Source organism: Gossypium hirsutum, chromosome A07 (assembly GCF_007990345.1).
Source record: "Gossypium hirsutum isolate 1008001.06 chromosome A07, Gossypium_hirsutum_v2.1, whole genome shotgun sequence".
NCBI classification, from domain to species: domain Eukaryota; kingdom Viridiplantae; phylum Streptophyta; class Magnoliopsida; order Malvales; family Malvaceae; genus Gossypium; species Gossypium hirsutum.
The window spans coordinates 19167128-19190860 of record NC_053430.1 but is presented as its reverse complement, the minus strand read 5'-3'; the positions used below and the strand labels follow the sequence as shown (position 1 = coordinate 19190860).

At 32.3% G+C, this 23733-nt stretch overlaps 3 protein-coding genes and 1 long non-coding RNA gene across 5 annotated transcripts; 2 read left to right on the top strand and 2 right to left on the bottom strand.

The window, feature by feature from the left end:
• The first annotated feature begins 4658 nt into the window (after positions 1-4658).
• LOC107912981 (cyclin-dependent kinases regulatory subunit 1) lies at positions 4659-6311 on the top strand. 2 transcript variants are annotated; one of them, XM_016841375.2, is made up of 4 exons: positions 4659-4880; positions 4980-5126; positions 5263-5323; positions 5914-6311. In XM_016841375.2, exons 2-4 carry the CDS (start codon positions 5074-5076, stop codon positions 6064-6066), a joined length of 267 nt encoding a protein of 88 aa, XP_016696864.1. In that variant the 5' UTR covers positions 4659-4880; positions 4980-5073; the 3' UTR covers positions 6067-6311. The 2 variants fall into 2 exon arrangements, with proteins under 2 accessions (XP_016696864.1, XP_016696865.1); XM_016841376.2 differs by having other exon boundaries at positions 4709-4880; positions 4999-5126.
• Positions 6312-9146: 2835 nt separating this feature from the next.
• Positions 9147-9761, bottom strand: LOC107912982 (probable transcription factor At2g01370). Its single transcript, XM_016841377.2, has one exon. It carries the CDS (start codon positions 9759-9761, stop codon positions 9147-9149), a length of 615 nt encoding a protein of 204 aa, XP_016696866.1.
• Positions 9762-16678: 6917 nt separating this feature from the next.
• Positions 16679-20044, top strand: LOC107912983 (pheophorbide a oxygenase, chloroplastic). Its single transcript, XM_016841378.2, has 7 exons — positions 16679-17312; positions 17553-17788; positions 17905-18031; positions 18293-18429; positions 18815-18974; positions 19310-19588; positions 19679-20044. The coding sequence occupies exons 1-7, from the start codon at positions 16890-16892 to the stop codon at positions 19931-19933; spliced, it is 1617 nt and encodes a 538-aa protein (XP_016696867.1). The 5' UTR covers positions 16679-16889; the 3' UTR covers positions 19934-20044.
• A 280-nt stretch (positions 20045-20324) lies between these two features.
• Positions 20325-21296, bottom strand: LOC107912984 (uncharacterized). Its single transcript, XR_001688381.2, has 2 exons — positions 20938-21296; positions 20325-20675 (listed from the first exon to the last, which is right to left on the bottom strand). It is a non-coding gene; the product is annotated as an uncharacterized lncRNA (long non-coding RNA).
• Between the last annotated feature and the right edge of the window lie 2437 nt (positions 21297-23733).

Below are 23733 nucleotides of genomic sequence, written 5' to 3'. Positions count from 1 at the left end.
AACATAACTTAGGGGTCTCTACGGAACAAGTTGAATGAATAAATCGTCCGGTTCGGAGCCAGAATAACAAGTAAAGTCTAGGTGGATTTTTCCTTAGGTATTGTCTCAAGTCAATCGATTTTCTCAAAAATAATTCCCCAATTCTCTTCTCTGTGCGTTCTTAGTTTAGATAATTAGTTAATTAAAACAAAAACCATTATTCTTAGGCTAGATAATAAAAAGACAGTCATTACTAGTACTTTTAGTTCCTTTGGGTTCGACAATCCGGTCTTGCTAAAACTATACTACTGTTCGATAGGTACACTTGCCTACATCGTGATATTAGTTAGTCTAGGTTTGATCTTCATTATAAATATTTGTTACTTGTTACGAATCACGCGATCACTAGTCTAACTAGAAGTATAGGGGGCGAGAACCCAAGTTAATTACTGGGGTTTGTCATCCCTCCCTTTTAACTTATGGGCTTTTGGGCATCTTTTATATCGGGTCCAATTACAAGTACTTTATAATTCGATCCAACTCGATATTTGTTTTTCTATTTTCCAAAATAAACATCTCCATTTTTTTTCCTAATTAAATAATATTCTCAACCCAATTCTAGTTCCGTTAAAATATTGATGACTTTACTGTAAAAGAATCTATGAGAAAATATATTTAATATTTTTATATTCAACGGGTTTACTATGATCAAAATGATTTATTTCCATTTTCGAATTTCATTTAATTCGAAAACTATAAATTCATTTCCATGTCATTTTCATTTTGGAGAAAATCGCATTCATTTCCAAATATTTCCATTTTTTTATTTTCATTTCCATCATTTCTATCTATTTCTGTTCATTTGATTCAACACGCAATTCATTTCTGGTTTCAACGAGCTAGTAGAGAGACCGATTAGATATATGCGATTTGGGCTCAAATGATTTATAATTAAGTTCCAATTTTTCACCTATTAATTATAAACTCATTTAGTCACAAAGTCATTTCACTATAGTATCGTGACGGAGCTCTCCCCAACGACATACCATTACGAAAGCAACTTGATTAGTGTTCGTCCAATGACTTTATTATGAGTGTGTTACCCTCATAGGATATCCTTAATCTCTTTGGGATAATATATGTTCTTCCAACATGATCTTATTTTATCTCATGATAGCCATTACATTTTCCTTCATGAAAAGGCAATTACTATCAAATAGTAATCAAGTCATTTATCATAAAGACGAACGACCCCTAACCACATTTACTTTTCATCAACCATGTAATGCTAATGAAAGGATATCATTTACCCATGTCTTGGGCTATGAATTGCACTGTTGTGAATAACGTTACATATTGCAGAAGTTGTATACCCAACGCACCAGCTTCTGGTTTCTTATCTATTTGAACTTAGACTTTTACTTACATTAAAGTATACAAGTCACACATGCATAGTCTATCACCCACTTAAGGTTTAGGTATGTCACACTATGAATGTCATAAGTGAATAAATCCATAAATGGATTCAAGATCTATTCTTCTTAGGTCCAGTCCAATGTACTGTTAATTCAGTCAGTCATATCTATGTCTCTATTTTTTGGGAGTCATCCGTTTCGATGTCCAAGACAAGACATCTCCCTCATTGGGCTTAATAGATGACATATTAGTCTTTCAATCAATTTGCTCATTTCCGATTAGGCTAAGGATATGTTTATGTTCGTTTCTAATACAAGTTGTCTTTCCGTATTATGATTCGACCACGTAATACTGCTTAGTATCAGTTAAACATTAGACAATCAGTGAACTACTATTTGATTCTATTTTTCTTTACATGCAAAAACCACACGAGAACAATATAAAAAGTATTAATGTAATCCAAGAATTATTTTATTAACCAATCTGTTCGGAAAAAAATTACAAGTGTACATAGACGAAAATACTAAACTTAGGACACCAGATCCAATAATAACTTGCTATATTGTCATCTTGTTGTGTATGCTAGTTATTTAATTTATTAAATGTGTTATTTGAATGTGGAAATATAGAATAAAATCAATATAGTTGACATGATAGTCAAGGTAACATGAAAACATGGTTGTATGTTTAAAAAGGAATATTAAATAGTTGTTGCAATGAGAAAGTTGAAATGGGATATTATATGTGTACAACTGGTATGGTTGGCTTTCATAATGTGAATGTATGTTAGATTTATGATGCTATGTGTTGAAAGAATAGGAAAATCAAATGAGCTTTGTAAAGTGGAAAGCATGAATATTTATGAATGTTATAATTATGCACAATTAAACTTAATTGTAAATGCTCTCTTGATTTTTGTGTCTATGTAAACTTGAAAGGAATGTTAGGATACGATTGACATGCCAATTAGGGTCATAGGCACATTTATGTACGGTTTATTGTAGAGTTAGGGCTATATCATATCATTGGATGGTTTAGCATTTGTTACGGATCATTGAATGTACACTTTCTCTTCAGAGACTATCTTGGTGTGGTGGAAGGATGTACATGATGCCTTCGAGCTTTGCACTTATGTGTCTTGGTGTGGTGTAGTTCTAAGTCTCACGAGCACTCTTGGTGTGGTGATGGATTCTTGTGTGTCCAAGTCCATTTTACTAAGGTTACATTGGGTGAAAAGCTTTATTTAGATAAATATTTGACCATTGCAAATGAATACAAAATGGTTGAGATATAGACTTGAATGAAAGATTAATGATTATACATGCCTTACTATGTTACATGTGTAACGAAAGTTGAAATTATTGACACGTTTATAAGTTTTCATGCTTAATTTGCCTTATGTGTTGTAGTTGTGATTGGTAATGGTATTGTTTATTTTTCTTATGGTATTTGGTATGCTCATCTCCAACAAATTATGTATCGTGAATTTCATTTGAACTTTTTAAGCATTATTTGTTAATGCGTCGTTGTTTTTATACGTAGATTGTTGATTCAAGAAGTCTTGAAGCCTGCCTCAAACCGGGACATCATACTATCATCGAGACTTACAAGAGTATAAAAGTGACATATTTTTAGTTGTGACATGTACTAGAGTGTCCACATATTTTTAGTTGAAGTTGCTTATATTCAAGCTTTTCAGCCCAACATATTATTTCATTATCCTATTCTTCTTTTGGTTAATCAATGATACGCACAGTGACTCTGCTTTGAGATTATTGATTGTGATTTTAAAATGTTTTGCATTGATTTTTGTATATATTTTTGAGATCTCTAAGCATATTATATGTACATCATGAATAAAGCGACTTTAAAAAATATTTTGAAGTAATTTGAGTGTACTCATTGAGTCACGTTTGGACCATGAAATGGCAACGCCACGGCTTCAGTGTTCGACGTTGTGACTTTGCATTCTTTACGTAATTACTTTATAACTCAGTTAGTCTCTTTGCAACGTCATAAGTGCCGCATCGTGACATTGCGCCTCGTTTAGACCTTCTTGGTCTCATTTTGGGTTTTGATTACTTCCAATCAACTCTGAATAAATCCTAAATAATTTTAAATTAATTTTAAAATTAAATTTTTTTATCTAAAACATATTTTAATTATTTTATAAAAATATTTTTAACTTTGAATATTATTTATTATTTGTACATGCTACAGTCACATCTTCCACCCATATTGATTGTCTAAAACAAGTGAAAGTGTTACTGACACACTTAAATTTAAAAGTAAATTACCTCCAAGAGAGAATTTGAGCCCCAAATAACTACAAACAGAAATAGTAACGAAAATGCTGATTTGGTGCCCCCTCCCCCATTTCACTATAAATTTCATTATATTTTGGTAATTAATTTTGGTTTCATATTATTTAAGTAAATAAATATTTACTTTAGTATAAAAGCTAAAAACCAATACTTTCTTCTATTTTTTTGATTTTTTTTTAATAAATGACATCTTCATTTCATGGCTTTCCAATTAAACCCGTATCTTTTTATGTCAAAGCAAAATTTGCAATTTTTGGAAATCTCAAACCTGTCCGCAACATCACTTCCTTCGTATGATTTCATATTAAGCAAACTTCAAACCTGTTCCACCTTTTTCCTTGCATGCATAATAATTGAAAAATATTAATGAAATGGAATTCAACTTCACCATATACATATTTTTTTGTTTTGGAATAAATCTCAAAAGTACACACTAATTTTAATTCGATGTGCAATTTGATACATAAATTTCAATTTGATGCGATTATATACATGAAACTTTAATTTTAATTCAATCATACACTTTTCAAGAAATAAAGGCTTCAATTTATTTTTATATTGGGTAAATATAATTATTTTTTATGTAATATATAAACATAAAATGATGTCATATTAAAAATTTGTGAGAATTGAATCAAATCAAAATTTCATGAATAAAATTACACAAAATTAAAGTTCATTTATACATTTATCAAACCATTCTAAAATTAATAGAAATTTCTATAATTTTTTCATCCATTATATAGCGGTTTGACAAAAATAAAAATTGAAGGACTAAGAAAAGAAAAATTAAACAAATTATTATGCTCAAAGATACATCCTTAAATTTTTACCTTGTTTGCTTGATATATAAGAAAAAAACCAAAATTAAATAAACACTTTTCTAGGATAAGCAACTTGACATTATAAGTTTGAATTTTATTGTAAAAAAGGAAAGATAAAGCGATTATTTATTATTGCTCTTCCAAAAAGCGGGAGAAATTTAAAATTTGAATTTCAAATTTTTTTTTATTCTTTAGTTATTTAAAAGCCATAAAGGAATTTTAATCATACCTCACTTCCTTCGTTCCTTCCTCTCCAATTTTTTTTTTTTTTTGAATAATCCCAGTTTCCCAATCCTATCTCAGCTCTCCGTCTCTCTTCATTTCACTCTCTCTCAAGGTACGCCCAATTTCCCCCCCCCCCTTTTTTAAATGGAAGACTGTATAATCTTCGATGATTTATTTATCTCTTCTCTGTTTTTTTTTTTGCCCTTTTCAGTTTGATTCGCTTTTTGCAGATCGAATCCTGAAATTGAACTTGGATCTCTATCGGAACAAGAAAATCAGTTGTCTCTTTTAACAAAATCAAAATAATGGGTCAAATTCAATACTCTGAGAAATACTTCGATGATACTTACGAATACAGGTAACACATAATTTCATTTCATTTTCACTGGTTTTTGCTCTCCTGTTCATTCTGTTCGATTTTCAGAAGGCTAGGTTTTGATGGTTTTTTTAAAATACCTTTTTTGCAATCCTCTTTTGTTTTGGTGATCATACAGGCATGTTGTTCTTCCTCCTGAAGTGGCAAAACTTCTCCCCAAGAGTCGCCTCCTCTCTGAAGTATGTTCGTTTGCTTCTTAGGGTTTTACTGTCATATCATTGTTGTTCATTTTGCCTTTTTGTTTAGTTTCAAAATTGAATTCAGAACTTGTTTAGTTTAATAACCCCTATGAATGATTAAATTTGAAAACGAATTACTTACAACCACAATTACCGGGTCTGATTTGATTGTCCATGAATCATGAACATAATTGGCTTTCAATATGCCAAATCATTGCATTCACTGTTTGGGTCTTACTGAAGTAGATCAGTAAGCATAAACAGTATTCCAATGTTGTACTGAAGGAAAGCATGCTTAAGTCTTCCTATACTTGCTCATATGTAGCACAAGCTTAAGATTTCTTGGTTTTGTGACGCTTATCATATAGTGTGCGGTATATTTACACCAATTGGCACAGTTTTTGTGTATGATTTGAATGTATATAGTGCTCAATGTCATCTATTGTTGTTTTTCCAAAGCATTAGAGATATGCAATTTATGGTTTGTTTTGTCTATATTTGCTTTGGTTTGAAGCTAGTAGTATTATGCTGTTATCTTCATTAGTTTTTGGGTTATCCAAGTTTGATTTTGGTACATGTTCTTGTTGTAGAATGAGTGGCGTGCGATCGGAGTACAGCAGAGTCGTGGTTGGGTCCATTATGCTATTCATCGTCCTGAACCACACATCATGTTATTCAGGAGGCCTCTTAACTATCAGCAGCAGCAGGAGAATCAGGCTCAGCAAGCTATGCTTGCCAAGTAATTAAAATAGCTTTTGGTATTTTGAAAGAAAAAAGGGAGGAAAACCCGAATATGGTTATATCTGCATAAACAGTTTGGATGTAATGGAATTCCTGGATTGTTTTCTATTATATAGTTCTCTATTGTGGAGAATTACCATGTTTAGGCTGGTTGCTTGTTACTGTCTTTTCTGATGACCTAATATACGTCATTGGTACTCTCTGCATTCTTAGATATATAATTAAAATGCTAAAAGTTTGTGTTGAAGTTTGATCGATTTCTGCAATTCCATCTCTCTGTGTTAAATCTTCCCTTGAGATAAGTTACTAGATTAAAAGCCTAAAAAGCGAGTTTTAAACTCAACTCCGATAATGTTTTATTAAGTGATAAAAGTAACTAAAAATATAATTACAACAAAGGATTGTATATCAACATATTTTTTACCAAAACCAAGGTTTGAGCTTGTGAAAAAACCCTATTCCCTCTCTCTGCCTAGGGCTGTGCATTATTCGGTTAAAACCGAATTTTTTCGGTTAACCGACCGAGTTCGGTTAATCGGTCGGTTAACCGAAAAAATTCGGTCGGGGGTCGGTTAAGGTTTTTTGATTTGTTTGGTTAACGGTTAAATCGGTTCGAAACGGGTCGGTTAACCGAACAAATTCGGGTAAACCGAATTTACAGTTTAAGGGAGTTGGGCCGAATAGGACAGCCCAAATGTAAGTATTCAACAGCCATAGGCCCTAGCCCAAGAAGGGTAGAACTTGGCCTGCTGTGTGCTGTCCATTAGACCATTACCGTTTGGTCCATTTCTCAGCAGCAGAGTGAGCAAACACCCCTAACAACACCCCTATTCACAACACACCTCCAGCTCTCCTCCCTAATTTCACAAATTTCCCAAATTTCACTTTCACACTCACACTGTCACAAACACAGTCCCAACAACACCCATAGCCCTAAATCTCAGTCTCAGTCTTAACTCTTAACACCCAACACCCAACAAACACTCAATAGTAGAATCGGGAGTCGCCGAGTCACCAAGTCACCGAAGTCGCCGAGTACCAGGTTTGCTTTCTTCTAACTTCTTACCTCTTCACTTCATCTTAACCAATGCTATCCATGGTTGCTGACTTGCTGTCTTCTTTTGTACATATGAAATTTTAATATATATATTAGATTTTACAAGCAGCTATGTAAAAAAAAAAAACCCTAAACAATAAAAATGGTAAACGTACATGAAAATTGAAATCATGGGGAGTGAGGCAGTGAGCAATGAAATGAAATATATAGAATTGCTTTTTCAGTTTTTCTGTGGTGGATTGAATAATGAATAGAGTCATGACCATTTCTTCTTGGGCCTTTTTTCATCATTATAATATCAGGGCCATAGGAAATTTTTTACTAATATTATAATTTTCATCATTACCCATTTCCAACTTCAATTTAGCTTGTTCTTTTCATGGCGAATTGTGCTGTTTGTATTTCGATTGAACTAATAAAAAGCTTTTCTATTGCTATTCGAGTTTTTAATGAAATTCTTTTAATAGTTGTTGACTAGATACAGTTAAATAGACATTATCTATTGTCTAATTCTGATCTTAATATTATTTCGTAATTAATAATTATTATTTTTTGTTATAAAAAATATCTAATTAAAAAACCACCAATTTGGAATTTAAATAATTCAAAGTCTTTGCGTCATTTCTATTTGATTTAGTGACAACGTCTATGACTATGCTATTCATTTTTAGAAATTGAAAAACAGAAGGCCAAAAAGCATTAGAATTGTTTGATCTACAATATAGCATTTTTTTAATATTTTACCAATTAATATCTTAAATAATTTTAAACTTAATGGTATATATTTATATATGGAAGGATAATTATATATAAAGAATTTGATTAAATTAGTGTAAAAAATATTTTTTTTGAGAATATTTCTATTTTTTATGTTTTATATAAAATATAAATGTATGGTAGAAATTAAACTCAAAATACCATAACATACCATTCGTTTGTTTATATTATTTGAGTTTTTTTTAAATGCGTATATTTCTATTATATGCTAAATTTTTGCTCATGGTTTTTTTTAGGTTTAATGCAAATGGAGATATTTTGGAGAGATGAAATGAATATATTTTGGAAAGATGAAATGGATATAAATGGATAATGTTAAAAACATACATTTCAATTATGTTTTAATTCAAGACTTGTGTAATATTTTTAATTATATAGTGATTCAAAGACTTATGTAATATTTTTAATTATGTAGTGATTCAAAGATTTATGTAATGTTTTTAATTATGTAGTGATTTAATTCAGGTAATTCGGGTAATTTTCGGGTAATTTTCGGGTAATTCGGGTAATTTGGGTAATTTTCGGGTAATTCGAGTAATTCGGGTAATTCGGGTAATTCGGGTAAGTCGGATAATTCGGGTAATTCGGGTAATTTTTAACCAAAAATGAATAACACATATTTTTCGGTTAATTCGGTTAACCGACCTTATTAACCGAAAAAAATTCGGTTCGGTTAATTATTTTTAAAAAAATTCGGTTCGGTTAACGGTTAAAAAATTTGAGAGGTCGGTTAATTTGGTTACAAGAATTTCGGGTCGGTTAACCGACTGAACACCCCTATCTCTGCCTCCTTGAAAGGTTCTTTTGTACCCAAAAGGAACTCAAATTGACCAACTCTTTCCCATTTCGTAGAAAGAAGGAAAAAGATAATTAAGAACTGTTTATGTGCCCTAAAAACAGTAACACCAGCACCATCTAAAAAGAGTCTAACAAAAGAAACTCACAAGCTACAGAGTGTACAAAATTTCACTTGAGAAAAAATGCAGCTACCTGCTTAAACACAAAAAACTAGGTAAAATGAAAATGGCATCCAGCATTTGTATCACTGATTGAAATGAAAATCCGGAAATCATACTCTTCAACTTCATTTACAACATTTTGGATTAATGGGGTCCTCACAAGGAAACATTGTTAAACCCCAAACTTGTTCCTCCCTGTGCACTTCAATCCTCCATACCCGACCAAGCATCAAAATTCAAGTATTATAATTATAAAAACATAACCCAACTAGAAAGAGTCAGAAAGTAATTAAACCCCATTTGCGGACCCATTCCCCCCCATTACCTCCATAATCTGCAGCTGTATTAATTCAGCCTTCTTAGCCACCAATTTAGCTTCTTCAACCTTCAACATCACCCATTCTTGATCCATCTTCCTCAACTTCTCCTCTCCCACTCTCTTCATCTTCTGTTTCCACACTTCATTTTCGGGCAAAACCTTGGAAAATTCAGCCACCAGGTATGGAAACTTGTCCAATTTCTCGACCCCATCACCTCCCACTTCAATAGCCCCTTGATCTTCTGACTTGTTATTCTTCTTTCTGGGTGTTGCTTTCTTGCCCCAAATTCTTTTGGAAAGCTTGAATATTCGCCGGTCGTGATGGTTCCTTACCAGGGCTCTGTTCCTTGCATGGTTGTGGTGCTTGTCTCTGAGCCTGCGGATCTTGTCGGTGATCTGGGAGACGGTGAACCTGTGGTCGAGACGCTTGATGATGCGGTTGATGGTAGAGGTACCCACGGTGGTGATGGGCGGAGGAATGGATTTGGTGGCTCTGATTAAACATTTGAGGATCTGGATTTCGTCTGATTCGCTGAAAACCCTGGATCGGCCGTTTGGAGCGGTGGAAGGAGGGGTAGTTGACATTGCTCAGTGTGTTAGATCTACAGAGGATTGACAGTTCCTTTTCTATTGTTAAAAATGAAAACCTAATGAAATTGGAATGGATGGGGGGGGGACTCTGAAACTAATTTCCTACTCGTACTATATCATTTAATTAAATGGAAAAATTCCTAGAAATTGAATATCCCTAGAAATGAACCTACGCCAATCCTTTTCTGAGTTGATGAATGGGTGAAACCACAATCTAATTTCTTATGCCATTCAACCGAAATCCCTCCCTCTAACAACAATTTAATATTTTATTTTTGGGTAAACAGTAACTTAAAAAAGGATTAATATACTATTTACTACCTGATTTTGACTTTCGTTTTCAATTTGGTATTTAACTTTATTTATTCCTTGAGTTTTTTCAGTTTGATTTTAATATTCGATTTGATTTTTGAACTTTATATTTGTCCCAATTAAGTATTACATGTGACAATTAATCATTGGATTGTTTTGTCTAAGCATCAAATTGAATTAAATATTGAAGAGAATTTTACATTGAGCTAGAAAAATCAATAATGGGTAAAAGCCAATCGGGGTGAGGAGAAGGCGTCCACCTTGGTCCACCCCATTTAATTTGGGTGTTTAAACACACGTAAGAGCCCAATATCATGGTTTCTGTAATCATTGAGAGTGGCTTCAATATTTCATCACTCTCTTAAATCTTTCCTTAAAAAAGCAAAAAATTGTGTTGGTTTTTGTTGATTTGTGAAAGACTTTCATGCTTTGGTGATGAGGTTAGGCTTAACAAAGGTAGACTAGGATGGAGTGATTTTAAGTTGTTTTCTTTCTATTCCTTCCGCTTTTATCATTTGCAATACAAAATGGAAGAAAACAGAAGCAACTGCAACTCAAGATTTTGGGTTGAATAAGTAGCGTGGTGTTGGGCTCATTTCAGCAGTGTTGTCCATTAACAATCAATGCTTTTTAAATGGGGGCTGACCTACATTTTCACTTTATTTTCTGCACCATGATGAGTGATGGCTTGTCACAACTGCTGAATGTGAAACATATGCACTCTCTCACCTTCTGTTTACATTGTCTGTAATGGACAAGTTAAATTAACTCACCAAGCTTTTTGTGGAATATTTTTCTTCCTATTAACTTGCAAAGGTTGATGCAGGATATCAATGGGGTTGGAAAAAGAGGAGAGGACGGTGACAAGTGTAACGCCCCTAACCCGGATCCGTCACCGGAATAGAGTTAAGGAGCATTATCGGAGTTACCGATTCATTTATCAGATATTTTATTAATCCGATATCTTTTCTTTTCCACGTTCAAATCTCGTGTTCAAGTCATCCGGATCTTTATAAAGAAATTTGATCGTCGTTTTCTTTTATTTCATGTTATAATACATTCAACTAATGCTCTAAACAAAATTATCATTTTACCCCTAAACTTTTAATTAATGATGATTTCATCCTTAGGTTAAAATAAAATAAAATTATTTCAATTTAATCCTTATTTCCAGCCGTTATTCTCACACAAATTGATAACAACCTATGAATTCTATAAAATATCATAATTTTCCATAATTTCAACACTTTTCAATTTAATCCTTAAAACATGTTTTTCCCTGATATTGAGCTAAATTAATAATTTCATTCAATTTTGTAATTTAAATAATAAAATAATTTATTTCATGCAAATTAGTCATTTCTAACATTTTTTTTACAAAATTGCCCATAAAATTTTACTTTTATTCAATTTAGTCCATGAGCCTAAAACATACAAATTAGCCATGCTAGCTGAATATTCATACATATTTTCCTCCTCCTCCTCTCCATTCCACATCCTTAATTTATATAACATGGAACAAGTAACATTATCAATAATTTCACTATTTACTTATGTATATTCAAAACTGTCCATTTGCGTCATAGTCACTAAATTATTTATATCTTAAGCTACAGAACTCAAAATTAAGATCCGCTAATTTTTCCTGAAACTAGACTTACTTATCTTATGACCATAAAATTTTAAGAATTTTTGGTTTACCCAATAAGTACAGTTTATTCTTTAAAGTTGCCCCTGTTCTGCTGTCTGACAGTTCCGACCCTTCTTCACTAAGAATTAATTATCTCATCGTACGAGATTCGAATGATGTTCCCGCTTATTTCTATTGAAAATAGACTCTTTAAGGATTTTAAACATATAAATTTAATCCCTTAATTATTTTTCTCCAATTTTTTATGATTTTCCAAAATTAGAACAGGGGAACCCGAAATCATTCTGATATTGTCTCACAAAACTTATTATATCTCATGATTTACAATTCTATTGCTTACACCGTTTCTTCTATAAGAAACTAGACTCAATAAGCTTTAATTTCATATTTTATTCATCCTCTAATTAGATTTATAAAATTTTTGGAGATTTTTCAAAGTTAGACTATTGCTGCTGTCCAAAACTGTTTTAGTGTAAAATGTTGATTTTCATTTTGCCCCAAATTTCACAGTTCATACAATTCAGTCCTTACTTAATTAACCCCTCAATTAAACTAATTTTCTCAATTAATACTTTTCTTAGACATTATAAGTTATTTCATAACTATTAAAATTCAGAATTTCCACATAAAACTCTAACCTCAAACTCTTTTACAATTTAGGTCCCAAACATTCACTTTCTATTCAATTCTAATAAAATCAGCATATAAACAATTTAAAACTCTAATTCTATGTCAAATCATCATATACTTCGAGCACATATTCAGAGAAACTTTCAATTTCTTTCATAGAATCAAGAACTAATGAATTCAACAAATGGACCTAGTTATAAAAGTCACAAAAACACAAAAATTTCAAGAAATAATCAAGAATTTAACTTACTTGCAGTAAAAATATGAAAAACCAGCTTAAGGGAACTCTTCCATGGTGTTTTTTCTGATGAGAATGCAGAAAAATAAAGAGAAATCTAGATAATTCCACTTTAGTCCTAGCTTTATTAAGTAAATTTTGCAATTTTGCAATTTTGCCCTTATTTTCTTGGTGATTTCATGCTCTTGCCGTCCAGCAAAATAGACCTTGGGTCTATTTGCCTTTTAAACCCTCTTTCTTTTATCATTTAAGCTATTTAATCATTTCCCACAATTTTGCATTTGATACAATTTAGTCCTGTTTGTTCAATTAGCTATCAGTACTTTAAAATTTCTTGACGAAACTTTAATACTAACTTATTAACACTCCATAAATATTTATAAAAATATTTATGGCTCGATTTAAAATTCCCGAGGTCTCGATACCTCGTTTTCAATTCTAATTATTTTAATATATTTTTTTTTGTACATTTCACTATTTCAAAATTTTTCCTAACTTCACATTTAACTTATACTCACTAAATTAATAATATTTCCTACTCATTTGTCGGATTTAGTGATCTCGAATCACTGTTCCGACACCACTGAAAATTAGGCTGTCACAACAAGGAAGGCCAATTCACCCATGTTGGGGTCGAGAGCCAGAAAAGTAGGAGAGTGAAAGAGAGAATTGAGGGGAGAGGATGATGGCTTGGCTTTTTAGGCTTTGTTGGAAGGAAAGGAGAGAAACCCTTTTCTATATTGTGCTTTGGGGGTATTTTTAAGAGAGGTGATGATTTTTGGGTGATCGCCTTGTATGGAGAGTGCACCCATTAATAAGGAATGACTTAACAGAGGACTTGATCAATGATCAAAGATGGACAGTTCCTTCCATAGGGGATAGTCGGTCACTAAGTGACCATTTAGACAGTACAAGGTGGAGGGTTGCTCACGAATCTCTCTGGCTAGTTTTCACGTTGCTATGTGGGGTATAATAATTCCTAGTAACTTCTCGTATTATATTATACTAGTTTTTCCATCTCGGAATTTAACTAATATTTATAAATAAATTTAAGTTTAATTTTATTAAATAATTATTTTCTTATACAATGCATACTTGTATCCATATTCCTTCCATGATCCTTAAATCAAAGAAAAAAGACGTTTAAACATATTTGATAAGTGCTAAAAGTAACATGTTTTAACCTCATTCCTAATGCGATTTTGGGTGATTATTCGATGTTAATTGTGGATTTTATACTCCTAATCCTTTATATTCATATTTTAATGCTTAATAGAGCACTTGGAAGCAAAAGTAGTGAAAACCATAGCGTTAGAGCAAGCTACAGGAGCCACACGGTTTGGACTATTCCACATAGCTATGCCGATTTCATAAAATTATGCACCGAACAACAAAAAATCACGATTTTTAGGCTTTCCGAGCATTCTAAGACGTATATATGACAGAAATAAGAAGATAGAAGGGAGTCGTTATAGAATATTTAAGAAAACAACTCGAAAAACACCATTGAAGCTGACTTTGAAGCAAATTTCCGTCAAGATTGAAGATTTCCCGTTGATTTCTTAAGAAGCCATCATGAGTTTCTAGGTTTTTTTCGATTATACTGTATTTTGGATGCTTTTATTTTCAGGCATGAACTAATTTTCTAAATACGTAGAGGAGATGAACCTTATGATGGACTCAGTTGTTTTGATTTTGATTTTACGCAATAAATACTTAGTTTCTTGTTCTCAATTACGTGTGTTTAATTCTTGGTTTGATATTTTTAGACTATTAATCATTATTTGATGTGCTTAAATCAGTAGTTGAATAACCTGTTTAAGAGTACATCTTGTATAATTGAGTGGAGTTGCATGCAATCTTAGAAATAAGATAACATAAATATATCAGATTAGAGTCAAATCTAATAGAGGAATCCGTAACACGAGTTAATGCGATAATAGGGATTTTAATTATAAATAAATTTCAATTAATCAACCTAAAGTCAGCTGTTCTTATGCTCGAAAGAGATATTAGTATAATTTAGAGATTTCTACGGATCAAGATACTAACTAAAGAAATTGCGTAATTTAAATTGATAGTGACAGATAAAATCTAGGTGAATTTTTTCCTGTGTATTGTTTTGCTTATTGGTTGTTTATCGATTACTTTCGTGATTTGTTTTTTTATCGTGTTCGCTAGTTAATTAATTTAGTTAATTTTAGTTTTAATCAATCACTAAATTATTAGATTAAATAATAGAAAGATATTAATTAGTAGCACTTTTAGTTTTTGTGGGAACAATATCTTTACTCACCGTAGCTATAGGTACAGTTGTCTTAGTCAAATTTTTAGTTAGTTTCGCGACGCATCAATATTTGAATCTACATCCTCCTCGTTTCCACAATAACAATGATGCCAATAGAGGTAAAGCTCAACCAACATTAAATCATTATTATTAAACTTAAAGTTTTATGTAAAACATGAAATAGAACAAAATATGATAAATTACAATGTAAAAGAATGGTTGTCCAAGTTCTCCATGTAGGTTTTTTTTTTAAAAATAAATTATAAAAATTATTAAGAACTAACTCAATAAATTGATTAACTAAAAATATCAATCTGGTTAAGAAGATAAATATGCGTTGTTAGGTAAAAAAAAATATTGAGAGAGGTGAATTTAGAATATTGAATTTTCTTTTACAAATTATTTTAAAATAAAAGAAGCTTGAACACTTGTATATTTTAATATGTGTGTTGTTAGGCCCAAAAATAGTGTTAGTGTATTTCGTGTTTTTATTCTAAATAATATAAAAAATAAAATTAATAATTAAAATAGTATGTCCATAAGATTATTTATCAAAATGGTATAGTTTTTATTGGTGCCGCCTGTCAGATTGGCGTCACCGGACTGCAATAGGCGGCACTGGACTGAAATGTAATGGTCTAAAGTATTTAGGGACTTGTGATGAATTTTTTCATTTTAGTATGGCTGTTGAAAAGGAAGGGAAAGAGTGCCGCCTAACAGAGTGGCGACACCAAACTTTAAATAGGACTAATTGTCTTTTAAGCTCTCATTATTTATTATTTTCTTTTTATTCTCCTTCAACTCACTATAATGTGTTTAAACAAACTCTTAACCCATTTTTGTAGTTAAATAAGCCCTTAACTTATGGTTTTTACTCATAAAAGCCCTATATTTTAATTTTAAAGTAAATATATTTTACCCAAAGTAAAGCTATTTAAAAAAATATAAACTAATTCACATCTTATGTTGATTTGAATTTGATGAGAATAATTTATTAAATAAAAAATAAAAATTTTAAATTTCTTGAGAGTGCTTATATATATGATATTCTTAACTACTTTTTCGAAATTTTTTATTACTTTTTTGGTTTTATGTTGATGTTAAAATTGTATATAATTTTTATTGCATCAACAAAAAATTAAGATAAGAGCTTGAAATTCAAAATATATAATTTAATATTAAAATAAAAGGGATTTTATGAGAAAAAAAATCATAAGTTAAGGGCTTATTTAACTACAAAAATAGATTAAGAGTTTGTTTAAACACAATATAGTGAGTTGAAAAGAAATAAAAATAAAATAATAAATAAGGAGGGCTTAAAAGGCAATTGGCCCTATTTAAAATTTGGTGTCGCGACTCGGTTAGGCGGCACCCTTTTACCCTTTCTTTTCAGCAGCCATACTAAAATGGAAAAATTACATCATAAATCCCTAAATACTTTAAACTATTATATTTCAGTCCAGTGCCGCCTATTGGCTATTGCAGCCCGGTGACGCCAATCTCACATGCAGCATCAATAAAAACTATATCATTTTAGTAAATAATCTTATAAACATACTATTTTAGTTATTAATTTTATTTTTTGTATTATTTAAATAAAAAACCCGTGTATTTCTTTTTAATATTTTACTGACCCGAATCCAATAACTTACTTTTTATATATTTTACTTTCATTATGGCAGCTTAATTACACACGTGTCTAATATACACAAACATAGTTGTGTGGTCGGTACCGCGTCATCCAAAAATGTCTGTTACGTGTCATTATTTTAGTGGTCGGATGAGAATTAGGTAATTCAATAATAATAGGCAATAGACAGAGGATACATTTTCCGGGGCCGAGCGAGTTCTATAGTTTCAGACCTTCCTTTCGCTGTCTATCAGAAATAGAAAACTTGCACGCAAGTGTTTCTCCTTCTTCTTTTTCTTTCTTTAAAGAGAATCAAAAGGAAATTAAAGAATTTTGTATGTAGAGAAAAAAAGATCAGCATAGATAATTAAAAAATGGCGGTGTTTCTAGCTACCACTGTTTCTACTACTCGTATAGCCTCTTCTTTTATTGCGTCCTCACAAACAAGCAAACCCCATGCTTTTATATCTCCAACCAAGAACAACCTCGCTCCAAGAAGAATCACAAGGCTTAAACCTCTCCACGTGGCAACTCCATCATCAGCAGTAGCACCCTCACCGGATCAGAAACAAGACGAAGAGTATAGAGTTAGCGATGAGTTTAGTGAAGAGGGTTCAGATGCTAAGTTCTCGTGGAAAGATCATTGGTACCCGGTTTCTTTGGTTGAAGATTTGGACCCAACTTTACCAACCCCATTTCAGCTTCTGGGTCGTGATTTAGTGCTTTGGTTTGATAAATCAAAGAATCAATGGGTTGCTTTTGATGATAAGTGTCCCCATAGGCTTGCTCCTTTATCTGTATGTGCCTTATTTCTCTCTATTCTTAAACCCTGTAAGCTCTAGTGAATATATTTTGCAGCATTTACTTTTTTTTGTTTGCCCTATTGAACCTTCATTAAACATGTCACTCTGTTCAGTGCATAAGCTAAAGTTCAAATTTGGTTGCCCCTTAAATTTGGCTATTTGTATCTGCTACCAAATGAAAAAAAATGGGTTACTGAATTCTGGGTTTTGATTGGTATCTTTGCAACTTTGTAGGAAGGGCGACTAGATGAAAATGGGCACTTGCAATGTTCATATCATGGATGGTCTTTTGATGGATGTGGATCATGCACTAGGATTCCTCAGGCTGCATCTCAAGGTCCTGAAGCTCGTGCTGTTCAGTCTCCAAGAGCCTGTGCTACTGTGTTTCCTACAATGGTGTCTCAAGGATTGCTTTTCGTTTGGCCGGACGAGAATGGGCAGGAAAGAGCTAGTGCCACCAAGCCCCCAATGTAATTCATTGCATCTAATTTTAGTATATGTTTGTTGTTCAAACTTCTAGGTTAAGTACTAAACCAGATGATATAGTATAATATATCTTGATGAAACATCATTGCTACGTTTTTAGGTTACCTGATGACTTTAAAAAACCGGAGTTTGCAACCGTTAATATTCAGCGTGATCTGTTCTATGGTTATGATACCCTCATGGAGAATGTCTCTGATCCTTCCCATATTGATTTTGCTCATCACAAGGTACTTTTACAAGCTTTATTAGATTTAGTTTACATACATGGTTTAGATGATATCCAAAGATCCATCATGGTATACTGATCGCTTGAAGAATCCATTACTTTTCAAGTCAAGCAACTTTTAAGATGAACCTTATAAATTTTAAGTTTTCAATTGGGGCTTTAACAATGCTTTTCAATCCCTACTCTTAGTTTTCGAAATAAATACAAGCATCAAAATATAATTCATTTTATTGCTGATAAATCTTGTATTTTGTCAACATAGGTTACAGGGAGGAGAGACCGAGCTAAACCTCTTCCGTTTAAGGTGGAGTCTAGTGGTCCTTGGGGCTTTGGTGGATCAAATGATGATAATCCCAAGATCAGTTCTAAGTTTATAGCACCATGTTATTATATAAATAAGTAAGTCTGTCATCCTTGTTTAAGATTTAAAATTTCAGTGCATCTTAAACTGCTTTTACAAATGGACCAACAAGCCTTAATCCCACACTATATTTGTAGTCTGCTACAAGAAACAATACATAGAAACATTTAAGTCGGTTACATGAATCCTCATCCTCCAATCATCCCTATCCACCACCATCCTCTCTTATCAGTCCAAATAGTTTCATATCATTATTTTTCTCCTTCAAGAATATCCTTTTCGGTCTCCCTTTCATCTTGTTACATGCATAAAGAGCCAAATGCAGCTTAGATCAGTTAATAAATTGTTGTCTTTTGTATTAATGTCTTTCAAAATTTTATGGATCTTCCAATTTTATGGTACTTGTACTACGATGCTCTGCAGAATAGAGATAGACACGAAACTTCCTATAGTTGGTGAGCAGAAATGGAAGATATGGATATGTTCGTTCAATGTACCAATGGCTCCAGGGAAGACTCGATCAATCGTTTGTAGTGCTCGAAACTTCTTCCAGTTTACAGTGCCTGGGTCTGCCTGGTGGCAGGTGAGTACTATTTCATTGTGCTTCTAATGCATATTTTCGTGTCTGATATTGCAGTAAAATGAGGATCTTTAATCATATATCTCTCTTTATGATGTTGCAAATAGCGCTAGCCTTTCTTGTTTTCTATATGCGTTCTGTTAGAACTTCTTGTAAGGTTTATTCATCACGAACTATTTTATTTTTCCACGTTTTCTGTGATATGCTTGCTTTAATTAGCATCCATGTTCCTAATCAAAGTTTCATGTTAAGGGAAAAGCCTCGATTTTGGCACCCAAGTTTTGCTTCATTTCTGTATAAATTCTTTAAGTTAAATCATTCCCTGCTTCTCATGTCAGGTGGTTCCTAGATGGTTCGAGCATTGGACTTCGAACAAGGTCTATGATGGAGACATGATTGTTCTTCAAGGACAAGAAAAGATCTTTCTTTCAAAGTCCATGGAGAGTTCTGAGGACATAAACAAGCAGTACACAAAGCTCACATTCACACCCACGCAAGCTGATCGCTTCGTCTTGGCATTTCGAAATTGGCTAAGACGTCACGGCAATAGTCAACCTGAATGGCTCACCTCGGTCGGCCAACAACCTCTACCATCCACAGTATTATCAAAACGCCAGGTACGCTAAACTTAAAATTTACTAATATCCCCTGTCCCCTTAACAGCTTCTATTCAAACATGTTCATGAACTTTTAATCATCATCTGCAGATGTTAGATAGATTCGAGCAGCATACGCTCAAATGTTCATCATGCAAACAAGCATACAAATCATTTCAAACATGGCAAAAGATCCTAATGGGTGCAACGGTTGCATTTTGCGCAACAGCCAGCATTCCATCCGACATGCAATTCCGAGTAGTTTTAGCACTACTTGGAGTGGTTTCTGCAGGTTTGGCATATACATTGCATGAACTGGAAAAGAACTTCGTTTTTGTTGATTATGTACACGCTGAAATCGATTAGAACAAGTTTTCACTTTAGCCATACTTGTCCAAGTAGTTAGAAGTTTACAGTGTATATATATTGAAAGAGATTACAGTAAGATTTTAAAATGTAATACAAATTTTGGACTTATACTTCTTTTTTTTTTTCCTTATTTTTTTTAAACTAAATATCATTTTGTATAAACTAAAATCTGCTGTCTTTTTCAATTAGCAAATGCCAGCAATTTATTTATTTTTCTAAATTTCCCGCTGTTTTCAGTTTATAGTTAAAAGGAAAATGGGATTACATCACGTAGCTTGGAAAACAATCTTGGATTTTAATGGGGCATTTATTTTCTGTCATTTCTCGTAATTCATCCAATGTCATATTTGAACAAAAGCTTCGTTGATGGAAAGACTTGTAATGGTGATTAGTGAAATTACATAAAAATTGATTTTTAATAAAGTTGTGACTTATGTAGGACTCAAATTTTGCCCGGGCCTAAAATATTTACAATTCAATTACAAGACTCAATACCTAACCTATACCATCAGCCCAATTAAGACCCAAAACACAACTCAAAATCTCGAGCCCAACATTACAAGGCCCGATTGGCCCAAAATATAAAAAATTTTCAAAAAACCCTAGGGTTTCTATCCACTCTAGCACCGTAGCCTCGGTCGCCCCGCACCCCACGTGCCTCCGTCAGTGTACCCTCCGCCCGATGGCTGTTTCCTTGCACTGAAATAGCAAGGTTTTCCTTCGTTGACCCTCCATAGACCTGCAAACATGACAAAGAAGGGAGAACAGGAAAGAGCAGAGCCGAACAGTAGCAAATATAGATTAAATTTTTTATATTCGGCTATAAGAAGCCTCAAACGTAAAAATATTGTATTACACACACTATCAATCAAAAAATAGAACAAAAGTTTCGAAAGGTTAATCTTTTCACCATCTATTTTCATTTTTTTGCTTCTTTTATTTTATTTATTTTATTTTTATAACACAAATCTTTCAAATAAAAGAGGAAAAGAAAAACTTACCTAAGTAGCCTCACGCTCATCCGTCGTCGAGGGCGATTCACCTACGCCGAGGGCCCCAAGACCGTTTAAGGTTTGGCTTTGGCTTTGACGGCTGCGTCGGCTAAGTAAAAGGACCAAATAGTCCTCTTTTATTCGGTTTTTGTTGCAAATAAGAGGATAGGCCTCTAGATCCGGTCAAAACGAGCCTAAAGGGACCGTTTTGCATCCCTCCGACCACCGTGCAAGGTGGAGGAGCGGTAGTTCGGCGATGGCGGCAATGATGGGTTTCCTAACCCTAGCAGAGAAGAAATAAGAGAGGGGGGAGTGTTTAAAAGTTTTTTTTTAAAGAGCAGTAAAAATGATTTTTTTAAAAAATATTTTGACTTAAGTAACAAGAAGCAAATGGCGCTGTTTTGGTGATTGGGTTCAGAGGCCAAAACGACATCGTTTTGGGCCTCTAACCCGCGAGACCCGACCCACCTTAGGGGAATCCGCGCGTTTTCAGTAAATGGGCTATTTATGCGCGGTCCTCCGTCATTTCTGATTATTTAAATTTAATCCTTTTTATTTTTCTTTTATTTTTAAATTTAACCGCATAATTTTACCTCTGTTCCAATTTGGTCCTCAGACCATTTGAAGAGGCAAACGGGTAAAACAAGCGTATAAGGGCTGGGAATATTTTCCCAATCGGTCCCTTAGTTTTCAAGCGCGTTTCAAATCCGTCTTTTGCCCTTTTTTTTATTTCAAATTTCCCCTTTTAATTTTATTTAGATTTTGATTTAGTCCTTTCTATATACTTGCATTTATTTTATTCGAATTCGGACCCTAAAGTTTCATTTTATCTACAATCTAACCCTTTTTCACGTAAATTTGGACTCTTTGATATTTTATTTATTTATTTCATTTATTTATTTTAAACTATTTTATCTATTTTTTATATGATAAACTGTTTTAGATTATTTTGGATGTATTATTCTAAATTATTTCATATATTATATACTTCGAATTGCTTTATATATTTCTAAGCTTGCTTTTTTCATGTATAATTGTTTTATTACTTGTTTAAATTGTTATCTTAAGCTAAACTCTTTTTATTTATTTAAAAATAGTTTTATTATTTTTTATATATATATTATTTATTTTACACTTTTGTGTATGTATATATATATTTCCTATTTTAAAATCACTCATATGAATCCTTTTTTAATTTGCTTTGTGTAATATAGATTTTAAAATTCTTTTACATTATTTATTTTAAACTCGCTTTATGTATTATTCATTTTAAAATGTTTTATTATTTACTTTAAATTTTTTTATATATTTTGAATTTCAAATTGTTATATCTATTTTTTTGTATATATACTAGTTATTTCTTTGATGTCTTGTATATTACCTATTTTAAAATTTCTTTTACATATACTCTATTTTTAAATTATTTTGTACATTGTTGATATTAAATTTCTTTTTCACATTATTTATTTCAAATTCATTTGTTATCATTTTAAAATTTGTTTTACATTTTATTTATTTTAATTTGCTTTATCATTTTTTTTAAAATTGTTATATATATTATTTAATTCATTGGTCTTTAATTATTAATGTTAGTATTTAAATGATGCATGTTGTGAGATTATTGCCATTGCATGTACTATGATTCGTTTACTTGTATTTCCATATTATTGTCATTCACTCGTGTAATATTTTTATTCATGTATTATCTTTCCATGTCGCACTATATTTTTATTTCATATTATCGCCCTATGAATCAAGCCTCGTTACATTCATCCAATAAATTGTTTTATTTTTTAATCTAAACGAATAACGTACTTTATTAAACATGATATTCGCTATATTTCAAAAAGAAAATTTTCTAAATAATGCAATATTTTGCGTTTTGGAACATCGAGGAATTGTGCCCTAACTTACAGGGTTTTGGTTTTCTTGTTGATTCTAAATAGTCAAATATCCTTTTGAGTTTTAAAACACACGGGATTCCAATTTAAATTAAAGACGACCTTGCGCTCCGGAATTCATGGTATTGTGTCCTAACTTACGAGATGTGATACTCCGATATCTCGAGATAAGGAAATCTTTAACAATCGTTTTGAGCTAATTCAAGAATTTTAAAATCGATGTTAATAAAAAGGGATCGTATTTCAAATCCATTCTCGATTTTCAATTTTCGACATTAAGACACTAACTAATCAGTTCGATACCAATTTTGGGGGTGTCGAGGGTGCTGATCCTTCCTCGCACGTAACCGACTCCTGAACTTATTCTCTTGAATTTCGTAGACCAAAATGCCGTTAAACTAAAATTGTTTTATTAAAACAAAGGTGATCCGATCACACCAAATAAAGATCGGTGACAACTTCATTTTCGCTTTTCAAGGTCGATTCCCGTTAAAAAAAAAGGTTTCAGACAAATTATTTTTATTTTTTATATATAAATGTTGAAATAAATAACAAATAATAACAAATAAGCTTCGTCTTTGGTTTTCACGTATTCAATTGATAAAAAGTTTTTATCAAATCTTGATCATGCGAACTTAGCTTTTTCGATCGATCTTTTTTGTTGTTTCTGTTTTGTTTCTTCTTTAAACCGCCTTCAAAATCTAGGAAATTAGGGTTTGAATTGAACATCAAAACTGAATTAATGGAGAACGATATGGCGGGGCTATGTCTTAACAATGAGGAAGAGGAGGGTTGGAGGGTGGAAGGGGAAAAGAAGACAAATTGAATTAAGAATTTTGCTTGGTGGGGGTGCTTTCTGACAACAAGTGCAGTTAATTTTCTAGCCGTGAAAAATACATTGGCT

Coding starts and splice junctions, on each gene's coding strand:
- LOC107912983 (XM_016841378.2), top strand. CDS start 16,890: ATGGCGGTGTTTCTAGCTACCACTGTTTCTACTACTCGTATAGCCTCT. Junction 18,430..18,814: donor CCATGTTATTATATAAATAA/GTAAGTCTGTCA, acceptor GATGCTCTGCAG/AATAGAGATAGACACGAAAC. Junction 18,975..19,309: donor CTGGGTCTGCCTGGTGGCAG/GTGAGTACTATT, acceptor TTCTCATGTCAG/GTGGTTCCTAGATGGTTCGA.
- LOC107912981 (XM_016841375.2), top strand. CDS start 5,074: ATGGGTCAAATTCAATACTCTGAGAAATACTTCGATGATACTTACGAA. Junction 5,127..5,262: donor GATGATACTTACGAATACAG/GTAACACATAAT, acceptor GTGATCATACAG/GCATGTTGTTCTTCCTCCTG. Junction 5,324..5,913: donor AGAGTCGCCTCCTCTCTGAA/GTATGTTCGTTT, acceptor TTCTTGTTGTAG/AATGAGTGGCGTGCGATCGG.
- LOC107912982 (XM_016841377.2), bottom strand. CDS start 9,761: ATGTCAACTACCCCTCCTTCCACCGCTCCAAACGGCCGATCCAGGGTT.